We start from the raw sequence: 17,023 nt of genomic DNA, 5'->3' as shown, positions 1-17,023 counted from the left end.
CCGGAGCCTTCTGGGATTTGTAGTTTATAAGCAAACTGAAATGACTTCGAAATGCGGATTGGTGTAACCACACTTTTATTGAATTATCGAAACATAATGTTCAAAAGCCACTCATATTTCTATAACATTCATAAACTATATACTATGTATCCAATGCGGAGTTTGAGTCTCTACTCAACTGTACTGTAATACACAAATAAAGTGCAAATGACGTGTATATATTAACTTGATGTTAAAATAATTCAATTCAAGTTCTCAGAAACAAACTCTGGGTGAATGATGTAATGTCCAGCTTGGTATGGCTTGACGACCTGGAAGCAGCTGTAACCACCACTGTAAGTAACAAAAGAATTGTAGGTCAGGTTGTATTGAAAAATTATTGTATAAGGCCACATGCTTTTTCTATATATATATATATATAATTTGTGATTTGAACTGGATGATATATCATTTGTGATTTACACCTTGCAATGTCAGCTCTTGATATGCAAATATATATTTCTATGTATGTCACACTGAAGCATATGGTAACAATTTGAGATCTGTATTTGAAAGCTAGAATGGTAAGACTTGTATTTTCTAATCAGCTACTTGGAATCCAGCACTGCTATGAGACAGGATTTCTTGAAATACCCTTGTGATTTGAGTTCCCCACGGGAAATGTTGCCATCATTCATAAACTTGTAGACTGTTCCTCTTCGAAAATCATTTCCAGAGATGCCTCTGTGACACACACACACACACACGTTTATATTCATCTTTTTGTGGGGACAATCCATTCATTTCTATGGGAAAAACCCTAATTCCAACTATAACTACCCAGTCCTCACCTTAACCATTAGTAACCAAACAAAATACAAGAATGTTGGCATTTTTAGTTTTTTGATTGCAGTCACACATTTTTCTACAATTGAGTTACCCCAAAAAGGTGACAATAACAAGGTTTTATCACATTGTGGGGACCAGACATCCCCACAATGTAATATATACTGACCCCCCCCCCCCCCCCACACACACATATATAAACTTGGTTAGAAGACTAGAACATGGCTAGAATTATACTGCTTTGGTACATAGATCATCAAAGGTTAGAATATGGTGAAAAAGAGCAGCTGTCGAGAGCAATAATAATTACAACGCAAATCAAGACAAACTCCAAATGTAGAGTACCTTGGCTTCTTTTGCAAATTGGTGCATATTTGTTCCTTGTTGAAAGAGGGAGACTGAACATGAAACTGATGTTTGAACAGTCTACCAGGAGGGGGCAGAAAGCACTCTCTGGCTGAGTTCACAACTTGTTTGTGACTGGGCTCCACTTTTCCAACACGGAAGTTTACAATGGATGTGTTCTCTCCCACTGTTAACAAAATCAGAATTAGGACATTTGATCCTCCTGCTAAGAGCAGTAAAATTACATCTTGTAAAAGAACTGTAGTTTTTAAAATGGTGATTGTTACTGTGGTTATATAAATCCCGATTTGGAGCACTATCTTACCTTGACGTTGAATGGATTTGTGTTGCACTGGGGGAAAGAAATGAGTACAGTAACCCAGAGATACTGGTACTGGGACTGGAACAACATTGGTAGCAAGACACCTGGTCGACATTCGAGGCAGGAGAAAATCCTGACAAATAGGAATTGGAGACACAAAACAAAATTCTCAGACCCTGTTAAATACCTTTGACTCCAAACATCATGACCTCCCCTATGTGATATGAATAATGCTGACAGCCAACACCCTGTTGGTGGTATGTGCTCACTATGGCTGACGAGGTGCATCCCCCTAGCCTCGCCATTTGGGAGACGCTGTGAGCAGTCACCCAGCCATACTGATCTGGCCCTTGTCAGAGTTACTCAGATCTTTATCACTGCCCATTTCTGCTGCATTCATCATGCCGACTACGAGTGCTGAATGTTAAGTTACCATTTAATATATCACAGACCATGACACGCACCATTTTTACAAGACAGTCAACGTTAGCTGCTTCAGGTGGGGGTGGTCATAATGTTTTGACTCATTAGTGTGAATTGGCTGATATATAGCAGTATTTTACAGTTGTGTAACAAGTGGAAATAAAAATCATTCTAATATGTAATTCTCCCTTTTAGAGAATGACATTTCAGCTTTTATCTTTGTGAAAAGTGATTAATAAAATAAATATGAATTATAAAAACATTAGCTGGGGTATGCATCTGAGAAAGGACAACAACAGCAACAATAATGACAAATCAAACTGAAGAATAAAGTTGATCATTTAAAGGAGGAATAAAATCATGAGAGCATGGAGGAACCTGTGTGCTGCTCACCGGTCGGGGATGGGGCTTGTTTCTGCGATTGGGAGAGGAGGGTCTTGCCTGGGTTGGTTTTGTTGGGCCTGGTGATCGGAACTCCTCTGAGTAGGTGCTGATGTTGACTCCGACGCTCATCGCTAAGTCTTGCACGATTCCAGTCTGACTGTCTGTGCACTTCGCGCCTCCTCTTCCGCCCCCCCCACTGCCTCCCGAAGCTGTACTTCTTTATCAGTCTTGTGTTGAAATTCTCCTTCTCTTAATTCTTCTTGTTCTTAAGTAAAAACGAATGCCTTCAAAATCTTCTTAAAACTTCTTTGCATTTCACATGAGAGATTTTACAAAGGAATATACGGCCTTATGATGTTAGCTGCCACGAAAGCCAAGTGTGGCTTTTGGTAAACTGAGATATAGACTGAATGCAGGTAGTAGACACTTTGGAATGTCAGGCATCACACGAGTCTTGGTTAGCAGCACTAAACCTCAGGTGCCTGTAACCTCAATGATCATCCGTCCACAAATTCTACTATTTCACATCTGATTGGCAGCATCAAATTAGTTCGCTCATATTCCTACTGCTTGTTTCATTGAGAGGGCCAGCACATTTCTGACAATGAATAATTCAACTTCAAGCAGAGAGATAAGGCTGACAGATTATGTCATCGATCTCAGCTGGGTTTGGCTGGCCGATTGTCCTCTGAGTGACATGCAAAAGGTAGCCAACTCAAATCCAATCAGTCCCTGGTTATAGATACTCAGCCTGCAGGAGCCATGGAGGAGACAACTGCTTTGGTTGTACTGAGAAGCGGCTCATCTTTCAGCTTTCTGGGATAAGGTTTGAAACACTCTCTGGTGTAAAGTTTGAGCCACTTTCTGGGGCAACGCTCTCAAGTCTCACGCACTGACCATGAGACACACGCATTTCAAGCCGTGCACATGCCGCACCTTGGATTTCTCACGCTGAGAAGTAAGGAATAATGTCTACCAAGGTGTCCCTTTATATAGAATTAATGGACGATGCCCAGGCATATGGAGGGGAGTTCATAGCTGTCCCGGGTTATTCAGAATTAATAACCACCTCCCAGTCAATCAGAAAACAGCATTTGTTGTTTCAGGGTAAATTCCAAAATAAGTTACATGTGGTCCTGCTGCAAACAGGTTATTACATGAATGCACACACACACACAGTGCAGACAAGGTGGAAGTGGAAGAGCAAGATCCGATGAATGCGGTAGGCGGGGCTGCCCGGGAGACACGCGCTCCACCCCTGACAGATGTAATCTCACTCCAAACTTTTGTTCTGGGATAAGGTTTGAACCTCTTTAAGAAGAATTATGTCAGTGCTGGTCTTCACTGCTCAGTGTCTGTTGTATTGAATGTTAGTATAAGAGAACCTATGATTGGAATAGTGGTTGAGAAAACAGAGCAAGATTTAGTGTCATCAAATTAGAAAAACACTAAGAAGAATTCAGGGAGAGGTAAGATTATATACCGTTTAAAATAAAGAGATTAACTACAGGACACATTTCCATGTCATTTGAAATGGAGGAAAAATTCTACACATTAAATCCAGTCTGCTCATTAAAGTATATTTTTAGATTTATTCATGATTATTTCCGAGAATCTAAATGATTCATTATTAATCATTCATGTCTGTCAAAGTATGATCGATTCACATTCATCCAATTTATGTGTTCATATAAAATACCATACAAACTGTTGAAATAAATGCATAATGAAAGCACTGTTAGTGATGAACAATTATGATTGACAATTCTGATCCATTGCAATAAGCCGTCATTTTTTATTATTATTAAAGGTAAGAATGACATGACATGCTTAAAATGTTTCTTTTTTTTTTTTTTTTTACTTCAGAAATCTTATTTCAGGCTCATTTTCTGCCTTTCCCAGAATCCTCCTGCTTTTCCCAAGTTTCAGAGCATCAAGGACGACATTCTGCTGCTGCTTGCACTCTATGGTCACTCTTACAAGTTGGGAGTAGAGACTGCCAAAGTTCTGTGAAAGAAAGAAGGAAAAAAGGCCACAAATGTTTGGTAATATAACAGGGAAGCTTATGATATTTACATTCATAGTAAGGGGAAAACAACACTATTAAATGATGCATAAGAAATACCTGAACAGCGAAGTAAACTATTCCTAAGTATCCAGCCAGACAGCCTCCGAGAAGGTCAAATGCTGCTGGCTTTACCCTGTCAGGAAAGAAGGAAAGGCACTAAAAACATAAACATGGGCAGTCTATAACCATGGGCAGTCTATAACCATGAACAACTCTACACTCTATGCTAATCTTTCAAAGTTTCTAGAAGACTGACCTATACATCGTCATTGGTTGCTTCATTTGGTCAAAAAAAAAGTTATCTTTGGACTTCTGGTAGTGGTGTGGGGGGGAATCACACAATTAATAACAGTGACGTAACTCAAAGTGGTCTTGGTTAATTAAGTTCTTTTCTATGTATTTAATGGTTTAGACGTAATATTGTGGTTTAACAATGTTTACCAATTAACAGTGTGGAAATAAGAATCTTTTTATAGAAAATTCAAATAGTGATTAGGCTGCAGGTTCGGTTTTTGTTAGGAAATTGCCATGTGGCCAAGACAAAATGGGGGCCTGTGTATGTTCTCTTAAAAAGAGTGTTAGGCATTTTATGTGTCTACAGAGAGGTTTGCCTGAGGATTCACTCACTGGAGTGTTTACCTGTGGTCAGGGTGGAAGGTGCGCCGGTGAACTTGTCACAGATACTGGGCCAGTTGCTGCTCCAGAGTATTAACTAGGAGGTCTGGTGCCGCCTCATGACCCAGCAGCTGAGTAGCCCGTGGAATTGACAAGAGGAAGGATGACAGAGCAGACAGGCGGCTGTCCCGAATGTCCTGTGAGAAGAAACAGTACGCAAGGTGCTTGTATTCTGTGCTTGTGACTATTATGTGTGCAACCGTAGTCAACCACACACTGAGTGTGTGAGCATGGGCATCTTGAAAAGTGTAGTTCAGAAGTTACCTAAGTAAAAAGCCAATCAGTGAGCTCATGAAAATTACGACAGACTATATTTTCATCTGTGCGGCAAAACACAAGAATTCAATGAAGAGGACAAAATCTTGTATCCTTTGGACAAGTGAAGGTAATACTGTTGCATACAGGCTTTTATCTATTGCTCAATTTCTGAAAAAATAATATCAAACATAAACTGAATTCTGGCCCAAGCATTATTCCCCGAAATATAAGACCTATTTACTCTGGATTTGTTGTAGGGGGATTTACTTACTTTTCTATGTTAACATGTACAAAAATGTAGAAACACATGGGAAATTTTACAGCATGTTGTAAAAGAGATGCGCATTAACTCTCACCTTCAGCCCATCTTATGGGAAGTGAAGTGAAAGTGATTACCATTACTGACACACCACAACAAAATGTGTCCTCTGCATTTAACCCATACATGACATAACAGTATGCAGGTAATTCGGCACCAAGGAGCAGTTGGGAATTCAAATCAGCAATCTCTCAATCACACATACATTTCCCCTAACCATTAGGCCACCCTGCCCTATTTATAATTGTTGTGGAGGCACCAATAAGTCAGGAAATACGCTGTAACACAAAAACCTGGCAATAGCACTTTCCTGTGATGTGATTTTATTTACGCTGCACTAGGGCTGCCCCCAGAAAGCCGACAATTTGAATATTCAGTGAGACACTTATGAGTCAGCTGTGATTCTTTAACAAACATTATATGAAAATAATAAAGATTATAATTGTATAAAGATATAATGTTTCTTATTCAAGTATATTAAGCTGTTAAGGTATGTTAAGATGTTAAGGTTTACTAACATGCTGCTTATGAGTGCTTTATGAATGCATTATGAATGCATTATGAAGATACAGTTAATGTCAAGTGATACCAATAATAGGTTTAACTAAGAAATTTGATGAAGGTCTGCAGTCAAAATTAGAGAACAGTTATAATTCTATGGCAGAAGAAGCCTACAAATCAATTTTGTCAGTTATTCCCATGGTTGGTAGTAGGCAGGGTAGGGGCCCTTTCTTTCAATGACTTTGGCACATCAGCAGCCACAGGTCATAAGTTTCTCACAGTGGCTCGGCTTGATTTTGTTACACTTGATTTTCAGTTTCTTCCACAATTTGGTTACTAGTAGGGTTCGTTGCCATAACTTTGTAGCCAGAAATTTTTCATAGTGTTCAGATCATGGGGCCTCATTTATCCAAAGCGTTAGTTTAGCCTTTTTATTCTTCTTCCTGATGAGTTCCTATATGTTTTGATTAACTTTATTCGTGATTAAGCGTGGTGTGTAACAATTGAAGTCTGGTCCTTGGTTTCAATATCTGTATGGTATTTTGTGTTGTATCTGTATGGTAATTTAAGTAGCTGTATTATAAATTGATAATGGAGTTCACTTTTGTTTGTTCACATATTATGTGTACAGACATAAATAAGTACCACTACAAACTAAGGTCAGATAAATGAAATACTTTACCATTTGACCCTTAAAAACCATAAAATAAAAGCACAATAATAATCATCCATCCTCTGAAACCACTTAATCCCAACTGGTGTCACAGGGGGGACTGGAGCCTATCCTGGGAACAATGGGTGCAGGTGGGAATCAACCCTGGGCAGTCACCAACACCACAGGGTGCACACACTCACACACTCACACACACACTCACACACTCACACACACACTCACACAACTACAGGGCCAATTTAGACTCACCAATCAGCTTGTCCTGCATGCTTTTGGACTGTGGGAGGAAACCGGAGCCCCCAGCAAAAACCCACGCAAACACGGGGTGGGCATGTGAACTCCACACAGAGAGGACCCGAACCCGGGACCTTCTTGCTGTGAGGCAGCAGCAGCGCTAACCACTGCAAAAATAATAATAATAATTATAATAGAACTCCTAACAATTTGAAGCCCCTGACAGAACCTATGCAAAAACCTTTCACATGCGCATGACATACTTTTGCATGCGCAAGCGAGAGTAAGTTGTGCACGCAATAAATTATCTCGTACGCATGTGCCAGTAGGTACGTAGGTAGGGCCAGTCCGAAAGAGTCATAGTGAGCAGTAACAATGATGGTGGGAGGGTCCTCTCCAGATCCAGGAAGAACTCCCTGAAACAGAGAAATCATATACACCTTGTTTTTCGTAGTACCCTTCCCAGTGTGGTTGGGTCAACTGGCTACATAATGATTTGGTAATAAGATCTGGTATGCTAACCATGTGACTGAGAAATGGCATGAGTACACACCCAGAGTAGATTCCAGCATAAAACCAGATCAGGTATAGGAAGGTGGCTGTGCCGGTCACTGGCTTCACTGGAGAGTTGATGTTCACAAAAATCTGAAATCCATTTGACATCGGCATGCTGGAGATTACTATGGGAACGAGATTTTAAGGTCATTTGTATGTGGATTGACAGTTTTGTATTGGCAAGTGCAACTTTGCAATGCAAAGACAGAGCCATCCATTTAAGAAAAACTCTTAGACATCATCCAATTTTGTTGCAGCTCTTTACTTGTTTTGATCATCTCTTCTGTACCTTGGATGAATTTTGAGGAGCCCCGAGTGGCGAACTCTTCCTTCAGCTGGTCATACTGTACATGGAGAGCAGTGACTCGTCCTCCAAGGTGGCATCAGGGTGCCCCTCTGGAGGGGCCATGCCTCACTCACCCTGAAGCCCTTATGGCAAAGATGCACTTTAGTGATGGGACTGTAGAATAAAGGGTAACGCTTTACATTAACTGCACCTTCATAATGCTTCTATATTGCATTCATAAAACGTTCAATATACCTTCATAATGTATTTATTAAGTATTCATAAAACATCATGTACAGTATGTATACCTTAACATCCTAACATCCATTAACAGCTGTAATATACATTAATAACAAACATTATATAATAATAACAAACATTACAATTGTTTAATCATGTAATGTTTGTTATTAATATATATTAAAGCTGTTAAGGGATGTTATGATGTTAAAGTGTACTTGCATGCTTCTTATTAATGTTCTATGAATGCATTATGAAGGTGCACTGAATGTTCAATGAATGCATAATAAATGCATTATGAAGGTGCACTTAATGTTAAGTGTTACTGAATAAAGAGACATACAGAACTTCCTGCCTCCAGCCCTTCACTCGTTTTCAATAACCAGACCATATATCAAGAAGCATTGGCCGCTAGGTAGGGATACACACACAGACACACAGACACACACACACAGTCCACATATTCATATCTTTGTGGGGACTCTCCATTCATTTCTATGGGAAAAACCCTAATCCCAACAATGACAACCTTAACACCTTCCCAGCCCATAACAAAATACAAAACTTTTGACATTTTCAGTCTTTTGATTGCAGTAAAAGATTTTTTCCCCTTGTGTAAACCAAAAAAATGGTCCCCACAATATCAAAATATCAGGGTTTTATCACACTGTGGGAACATTTGGACCCCACAATGTAATATATACATACCCCCCACCCCCTTCCCCCACACACACACTTAGAAGTGTACACTAGGGCCAGTTTAAAAATCCCACTACACCTGAAACAGCTGTAAGGCACATCTCTTAACAGAAAATGTAATTTTTCTAGATATATAATATACATACTCCTTTAGTTTTAGCCTTGTTAATAATTTTAATATTTCTAGAAAAACTATAGAAACTATAGAAAGAGCATAGTCAAATATTCAGAATGTTTTTGTTTCTGATTATGAATCAGTAAAGGAAACCACATATACCATGCCGAAATGTGATTTGAACACATGCAATGACTGCATCTCAGTTAAACTGCCTTACAGCTCTGTACTCTGTCCTGAAACTGATAGATATAACTGTGGCTCAACTCATTCTGCTCACTGGGCTGCCTATTATTAGTGTAATGGCCAGAATAATGTATAACCATTAATCTTCTCTCAGAAGGTGAATGGTACGCAACAAAATGATATTGGAAGGACAAGTAATTATTATCAAAACACTATTTTCTGCACATCTGAGCTTGAACAGTGATTCATTTTCATTAGTAGGTGTAACCTAAGCTGCCAGGATTGTAACCTACTTCAATTACATCCTGGGAGACGGCACTGATGTTGTTCGGCATGAGGATAACGGCAGCTGCAGCATTTTGCCTCAAAGCCTCCTGAAAGTGCTGCATGGTGAAGTCTATCAGCTTCATGACCACACGCCGGCATGTGAGAACTGGGTCATCAACTGTCCGGGCTTCTGCTACCACAATGGCACCACTGCAACCTGTGGAAATCACCATGTAAATACCAGTGGTGTCATGTTCATTATGGATCATTTAAAAGTAGGGCTGCATGATATCACATCTCGGTTATACTGTGCACACAATGATTAAATGCTCACAGCCGTCATCTGCAGCCCTGGTGATTCTCGTGCATGCGCCATATATTCGTGATTGTATCACAATGTGATATCGTGCAGGCCTATTTAAAAGTACACTCAGTAATCACATGTGATACTGGGTTTTCAATGTTTTTTAATTAGCTTCTCTTTTACAATTAAAAAACAAATTGCTTACAATACAAAAGAAGCAATTGAAAGGTGACCCACACAGAAGAACACCCCACCCTGTAACTTGAAAATAGTAGATCTTCTTCCAACTGCGGTACAGAATAGAAAAGCGATGACAAATTTCTCTGCTAGAGAATATGCCTGTTATTCTCTTATACATTCTGGTGCGAATATAAGTTTTTTTTTAAATTTTTTTAAATGCATCTCAAAAATTCAGGACACCTTATTGTCAAGGGCTAGAATTTAAATGTTAACATTATACAACAGCAGATGGCGTAAATGATCCGCCTCCTGCCTAAAGGTTGCAGCATATTTCAAAGTGACCGGCGACGTTTAAGCAAAACGATGCTGTATATGCGGTGATCCCATAGATTATCTACAATTAACTGGCGTAATATGACTCCGTGGGGTTGATCAGCAGCCAGCATGCTTTTATAAGTTAATATGTGTATTCCTGTATTTGTGTTAAAGGTAAATGTCGTAGCTGTGTAATATTTGCCATGGAATTTGTTTCATTAGCCTGTAACTGTGTAAACTGCTGATTTCTTTTTCTGTGCCTCAGCTAGTATTAAAATGATAGTGGCTATAGATAGAGGATAGAGTATTTCATTTTAAAATAGCTGTTAGCTTCATTAAAATGATGCGACCACTCGCTTCAATACAGTTTTTGCCGCCTTTATGTGGGTCCTGCTGCATCAAGAACATTCTGCGCTCTCTTGACTTGTAGAGTTTGTAATATTGATTATCTACCTACACATGCTGTGCTGCGATTGCCTGTGGCTGATTTGTAACAGTGATATGATTAACTTCGTATATGTTGTTGACAAAAAAAAAATTCGTTGTAAAGGTAACTTTTGGAATACCAAATCTTTTCTTCCAAAAATTAATTTAATATTGCCTATACAGATACTGTGCATACTAGGTACAGTACGGTCACACTCCGCATTCCTTTCCCCTCATTCTCTCCTTTGTGTGGGTCTAACGAGCCACACCTGTTACTCGTTTAACCCTCCCTCTCGTTACAGCCCTCGTGTGGATCACCCCAGGTGCCTCTCGTCTGCTCCCTCCTCAGTGATGTATATACTGTAGTGCCTCCTTGTCTTGAGCTCCCCTATCCGGTCATTAACATTGCTGCCTGCGTGTGGTCCCTTTCCTTTCTCCTTGCCTGATGTTTTTGTTGAATAAAGCCCCTTTTGATTTTTGATGTTTTTGATTTTTGATTATATTGAAAAAGAGTTCATTGTTTAATTAAAGGGTTATGTGTTTATTTTTTTCTTAAATATAAAAATACTGAAACCACACTCTTACCATGGTATAAAACCATTGTGTATACCAAACCGTGGGAAAACTATACAATTACACCCCTAATTGGTACACATCTCAGGCACTTAAAACATCCCAGATCATGCGGACACCAGTGAAGATAGAGCGCCAGGCAGTCATGCAAAGCATGTGAAGAAGCAGAGTGTTGTGGAGAGTCTGAGGGGGCCAGCAGCTGACACAACCATGTGTTAGAGACATTCATCCTTCTGCTACGCTGACTGAACACCTGGATGTTCTGCAACACCAGGAGTGGCATTGACCTGTCTCTGAGATTCTCTGGCACACTGCAAGAAGAGGAACAAATACAGCTGAACTAGAAATGGGGGAAGTCTGTTGTGGGTTAGAAAGGTCACTGGTTCAAATCTCATGGGTGGCAGAGTGATGTCGCCATTGGTCCCTTGAGCAAGGCCCTTAACCCCACTTCCTCCAGGGACTGGCTGATCCTACTTTCTCAGTTGTACAGTATGTTGTCTTGGATTAAAGCATCTGCTAATAAATAAATGTAAATGTATATAGGCTAGGCAAACATATTCATTACACCCTGTTAAAGAGATTCATTTCCCAGGAGGATACTGACAAGGTCACAATGTACACCTCAGCAGAAGTAGATAAATAATAAAGTAGACATTATCTGTTTGTATGTGAACTACCTTCAACTCGCTCATGGTTTCTGACCAGTATGCCTGTAATGCTGAAGCCTCAGGCACTGAGGACCCATGCATACCCAGCTACATTATGCTCCCCCTTTGAGTCCAGATCCTCCCAAGGATTCTTCCTACTAGGGAGTATTTCCTTGCCACTGTCGCCTCTGGCTTGCTCACTGGGGACTTCGGGCAGACATGCCTATTCTGCCGAGGCTGGGCCCAAACCAGCAGCTTTGCGATCACATGCGCTAAGGCTTAGCTCCCTGAGCCACACACTGTCCCCATGGTGATCGACACCACTAATCGGCCCCTTGGTTGACAATCGGTTGGCAAGTTTTAACACTGCCTGTTTCACGTATTATCCGTATAATGTTTTTTTTTATTCTTTCATAGTTTTTCTTTTTGGCTAAAAACAAGTGTCACGCTTGGAGTCATGCGTCATGTGTGCTTATGTAGGGGTGTAATCTATATTAATCTATATTATCATTTAAAAGTATAATATTACATTATATTGTTTTTAGACATCACACAGTCCTAATTGACATTGGTGGCCTAAGGCTGGGATGGTACTAATACTGGGTCTGAGATAAATGGTATCCATGCATCCCTAAAGGAATGAGTTATCAGCAATATGATATCAGACTGGAGGCATGTTACAGGTGGGGAAAAAAGGTGACAATCCACCTAAAATCTTCAAGACAAAGGGATTTATTGGGGAAATTAAACACACTGGGTAAAACGACAAAACAAAAGGACCACGAGGGGTCAGAAAAACAACAGGGAAAAAAATAAGTAATTAACCAAAAACCATAGAATTAACACAACTGCAAGGAGTTGGGAACACTGGCTAAGCACTCAGCCAGTAAAGCCACACAGCAGCACAAGGAGGAGAAAAACACAATAGGGACAAAGGGGCTACAAAACAGAGGAGGGACCAGGATAGCCAGTGACACCTGCTGGCCAAAAGGGAACATGACACATAGGACAGGACCAGACAGGTACCGATCCTGACATATGAATGTATTGGAAGTACTGTTGTAGTTGGATGACCTCATTGAAGAAAGGCATTTTAAATATATCGTATTAATCAAAGGGTGAATGGCTACAACTCTATACTTAAGGAAACTGTTGACTTTCATCGATACTCAGAAGCCTTGTGTTTTTCACATGGATGCCAGCTTAGATGATTTGGGTGGTGACCTTTACTGAGAGTACTGATAAAAACATTTATCAAGCACATAACCTGAAGGCCTTAGCTCTGTGGACAGTACTTCAGTAATTTTTTGACCTACGTCCCCACAACCACAAACCTGGATGCTACAGGTCATAAAGTACAAGTTAAAAGTTTGGATACGCCAAGCTGCCTACAAAGGAGACTGATAGTGTCGCATCATATGACTTGGCACCTTGTCCTGAACACAGCAGAGATGGTTCGGAGGAGTTTGACGAGAGAGTGAAGGAAAAGCGGCTAATGATTGCTCAGAATATTTGTGGGACTTCGTTCAGGGCTGCTGGAAAAGCCTCCCAGGAGGCCACCTCATGGAACTGGAGTAGCAGAGAAAGGAGAGTCATTCAGTCCCAGGAGCCTTTGGGGTTAAGGGCCTCGTTCAAGGGCCCAGTTGTGGCATCACTCTACTGTTGTATTATTTTATATTATTTACTTATGTTATATGTTATTTTATAGTTTTGATGTTTTTGTAATTATTCTAAAATGTAGAGAATAGTAACTTTTCTAGTAGTAAACTTTTCTATGGGTGGGTTTATCCAAACTATTTATTAGAAACGAAACATTAGAAAATCCCTCACAACACATGACTGCTATATTACTGATGTCTGTACAGAGCTCACTGCAGAGCTGACATTTCCCTTAATTAGGACCTTAATTTCCAGTTTGAGTGAGGTTGAATCCCTTTTGTTTTTGAGTGCTTTTATATATGAGTTGGGGTAGGACTGACTCTGAGGCTCAAATTTCTCATTGGCCAGTAAAAAAAAAGGCAGACAGTAAATTGAAATTGGACTGTGGAAGAGATGGAGAGGAGGCGCACAGCGAGGGCAGCCAGACTTAACTTTCCATCTCCATGCAGCTGTGCAGAACAGATTGCCAAACGTCTGTCAGCGTGGAGCACAGCAGCTGAAGAGAATATGCATATTTTCCTATCAAATTCTTTTTTTTGGGTAATTCCAACATGTCAAGTGTTCCAACAACGTGGGTCGTCCCAGAAAGGTAACGGAGGCAAGTACCATCGGGGACTAGGAGATAAACTATTTTTAGAAGGGGAGAGATTAATTATGTTGAATGTACTTCTGCCACCACAGTGTGTTTCCAAGTGTATTTACAGGGCTGATTACTGTTAAACCACCAATGAAAGTGTGGGATTCTTGCTTGTTCGTTTCTGTTGACCTTGCTGCATTTCGCTGCCATATATTTGGGCTTGTTTATGTGGCATTATGTAGTGTAGTGTTTTCTTTGTTTGAGGTTTAAATAAATCAATGTGTGTGGTATTACAGCGCCACCTCTGGAACATAGAAACTGTCTCCTCATTAGTCAAAAAACCTTTTTCAGCACCACAAACAGCAGCCAGCTGTCACATTTTCAGCACCTCTGTTTTTGACTAACTGTCAAAAACTGCTCCACCCCTAATCCTCCATTCCAGCATTCTGGCAACACCTCTGGCTGGCTCATTTATTCAAGAGGATCTGGCTACAGAACACTGGGTGACCCTAACTAGGAGAATCTCCACTGTGGGGCTGGAAATCACTACTGGCCCGGACATGACGCTACTGAAGAGAACTCAGTAGGCTGCAGAGGTCACTCAGATCACAGAACGCAGGTTTCCTTGTCACTCCACATATGATTTGCCAGCCAATGTTTGAGATGCCGAACCAGGTCCCAGTCTTTAAATCTTAACTGAAGACCTATTACTTCAGCTTAGCTTGCCTGCAACCTAGCACATAACACACCGTAACTATGACTTCAAGACTTCAAGACTTTTTATTGTCATTGTACAGTTGCCTGGACAACGGAATTAGCTGGCAAGACCACAAAGATGCAAGAAAGTGTCAGTACAAGATATAAGAATAATAAACACAGTATATACAATGTATAGGTACAAGAGACATGGGGGGGTATATGCAAGGGTGTCATAAATATAATAAATAAGGGGGGAAGGCTTTTGTCATAGATAAGTGACACTATTGGGTACGTTGGTAATTGCACATTTGCCAAGATATTGCACAGAGCCATAGTCAATTGCAGAAGAGAGATGACTGTATGGAAGAAATCTGCACACACATGTGCACACGCACACACACACACACACCCACACACACATACATACTTATGGTCACCATAAGTTTAAAAAGATAGCAGTGAGGGGAGGATTGAAGGAGTGATGTTAGTGATCTGGTGCATTAAGAGTTCTGACTGCCCACAGGTAGAAGCTATTCTTTACTGTGTTGGTTTTGCACCTGATGGATCTGAACCTGAGACACCTAGAGATGGCAATGGAGTCCAGGGAGGGGAGTGGACAGCCGATCACCTTCTCTGCTTCTATCTGTCAGTATGTGCCCTGTGATGGCCAGACATTCTGTCTAGTTGGGGTGAGCTGAATATCCAGCTGAAAAGAAAATTAGGCTTGAATAATCTGTTTTCTAAAGCCAACTGTCATCCGGTCATTAACGATGAATATCTGTGCCCGGCTTCAACTTTTCATTGAATTTTAGGGAAGCAATGATGCTCATTGGCCTACTGCACATATTGTCCTGTTCATATAATATTCTCTTTGCGTGCTCCGCAAATGTTATTGTGGAGAACCCACCAGCCCTGCTCTGCAAATTTGCAAAATACCAAAGTTGCAAAATACCACAATAGCATTACTTTTGAAAATGTCATAGAATAATGGCTGGACAGTATGATGGTATGAAAAAAATGAAAAATCAAGACCACCAAATCCTAGTTTTATCTGTATTACATGCAAAAACAATGCATTACATGTACAAACTATGTTCTGTTGTGTGGTTTGTTATGCTTAAATGGCTTATTTATAATTTTATAACCCCTTGGTGCCTGTTAAAAGCTCTCTGTTTTTTTCGACCTAATATGCTTAGTTTTGCTAACTAGACTGAAATGTGTCCTAGGGCTTTTCCGCAAGCTACTTTTAATTGGTGCTTGGTGAGCAGCCTTGCCCTCCATCTCTCTCTGACACACACACACTCCCACACACACCACTACAACCTACTAGTAATTTTGTTCAGCTATAAGGTAACAATCCAAAAAGTATACTGCCTATAAATAGTATTCAACCCCTTGGACATTTTCCCCTTTTACTGCTGTAATTCATGGAATTATGGTCAATATAATTTTCCTTTTTTGACAAGAATTGACAAAAAATCTTCTTTAATGTCATAGTGGAAACAGACTAATGTCCATTAATGAAAAATGTATAATGACAAATAAGTGATTGCATAAATATTCACCCCCTTCAACTTAGTATTTAGTCGATCACAGCACTGAGTCTGTATGGGGCACGTCTCAATCAGGCTTGCACATCTAGACACTGGATTTTTACTCCACTCTTTGCAAAACTGCTCAAGCTCTGTCAAGGTGCATGGGGATTGGGCGTGCACAGCCCTTTTCAAGTCAGTGAATCAGATTGTCCTCCAGGATTGCTGTACATTTTGCTGCATTCCATGTACCTTCTACCTTTACAAGCCTTCCAGGGCCTGATGCTGAGAAGCATCCCCACAGCATGATGGGGTCTTTGTGGTGATGTGCAGTGTTTGGTGTTCGCCAAACATAGCGTCTAGTCTGATGGCCAAAAAGCTCCACTTTGGTCTCATTGGATCAAAGAACCTTCTTCCAGTTGACCTTGTGATCCCTCACATGCCTTTGGACAAACTGTAGTTGAGCTTTAATATGAGATTTGTTCACTCCTGGCTTTCTCTTTGCCACTCTCCATATATCGTTGACTGGTGAAGAACCTGGGCAACAGTTGTTGTACAGTATGCAGAGTCTCTCCCATGTCAGCTGCTGAAGCTTCGTGAAGCTTCTCCTTCACAGAAGCTTCACGTGTCTTGCTGGCCTCCCTCACTAGTCTCCTTCTTGCACGGCCACTTGTGAGCACGGCCTGCTCTGGGCAGATCTGCATAGGTGCCATATTCCTTCCATTTCTTCATGATG

General features: G+C 40.5%; 1 protein-coding gene across 1 annotated transcript; it reads right to left on the bottom strand.

Moving 5' to 3' along the window:
* Positions 1-4,156: 4,156 nt before the first annotated feature.
* Positions 4,157-17,000, bottom strand: LOC111843800 (BOS complex subunit ncln). The gene is given in 12 exon segments (XM_072713865.1): positions 4,157-4,306; positions 4,425-4,500; positions 4,624-4,661; positions 4,664-4,679; positions 5,007-5,179; positions 7,291-7,463; positions 7,630-7,707; positions 7,872-7,923; positions 7,926-7,960; positions 7,963-8,011; positions 9,402-9,592; positions 16,775-17,000. Coding segments are annotated over 12 exon segments (1,257 nt in total).
* Positions 17,001-17,023: the final 23 nt, after the last annotated feature.

The sequence above is a fragment of the Paramormyrops kingsleyae genome, chromosome 7 (assembly GCF_048594095.1).
Source record: "Paramormyrops kingsleyae isolate MSU_618 chromosome 7, PKINGS_0.4, whole genome shotgun sequence".
Classification (NCBI taxonomy): domain Eukaryota; kingdom Metazoa; phylum Chordata; class Actinopteri; order Osteoglossiformes; family Mormyridae; genus Paramormyrops; species Paramormyrops kingsleyae.
Note: the sequence above shows the minus strand (reverse complement) of the source record. Positions and strands in the feature narration are given on the sequence as shown.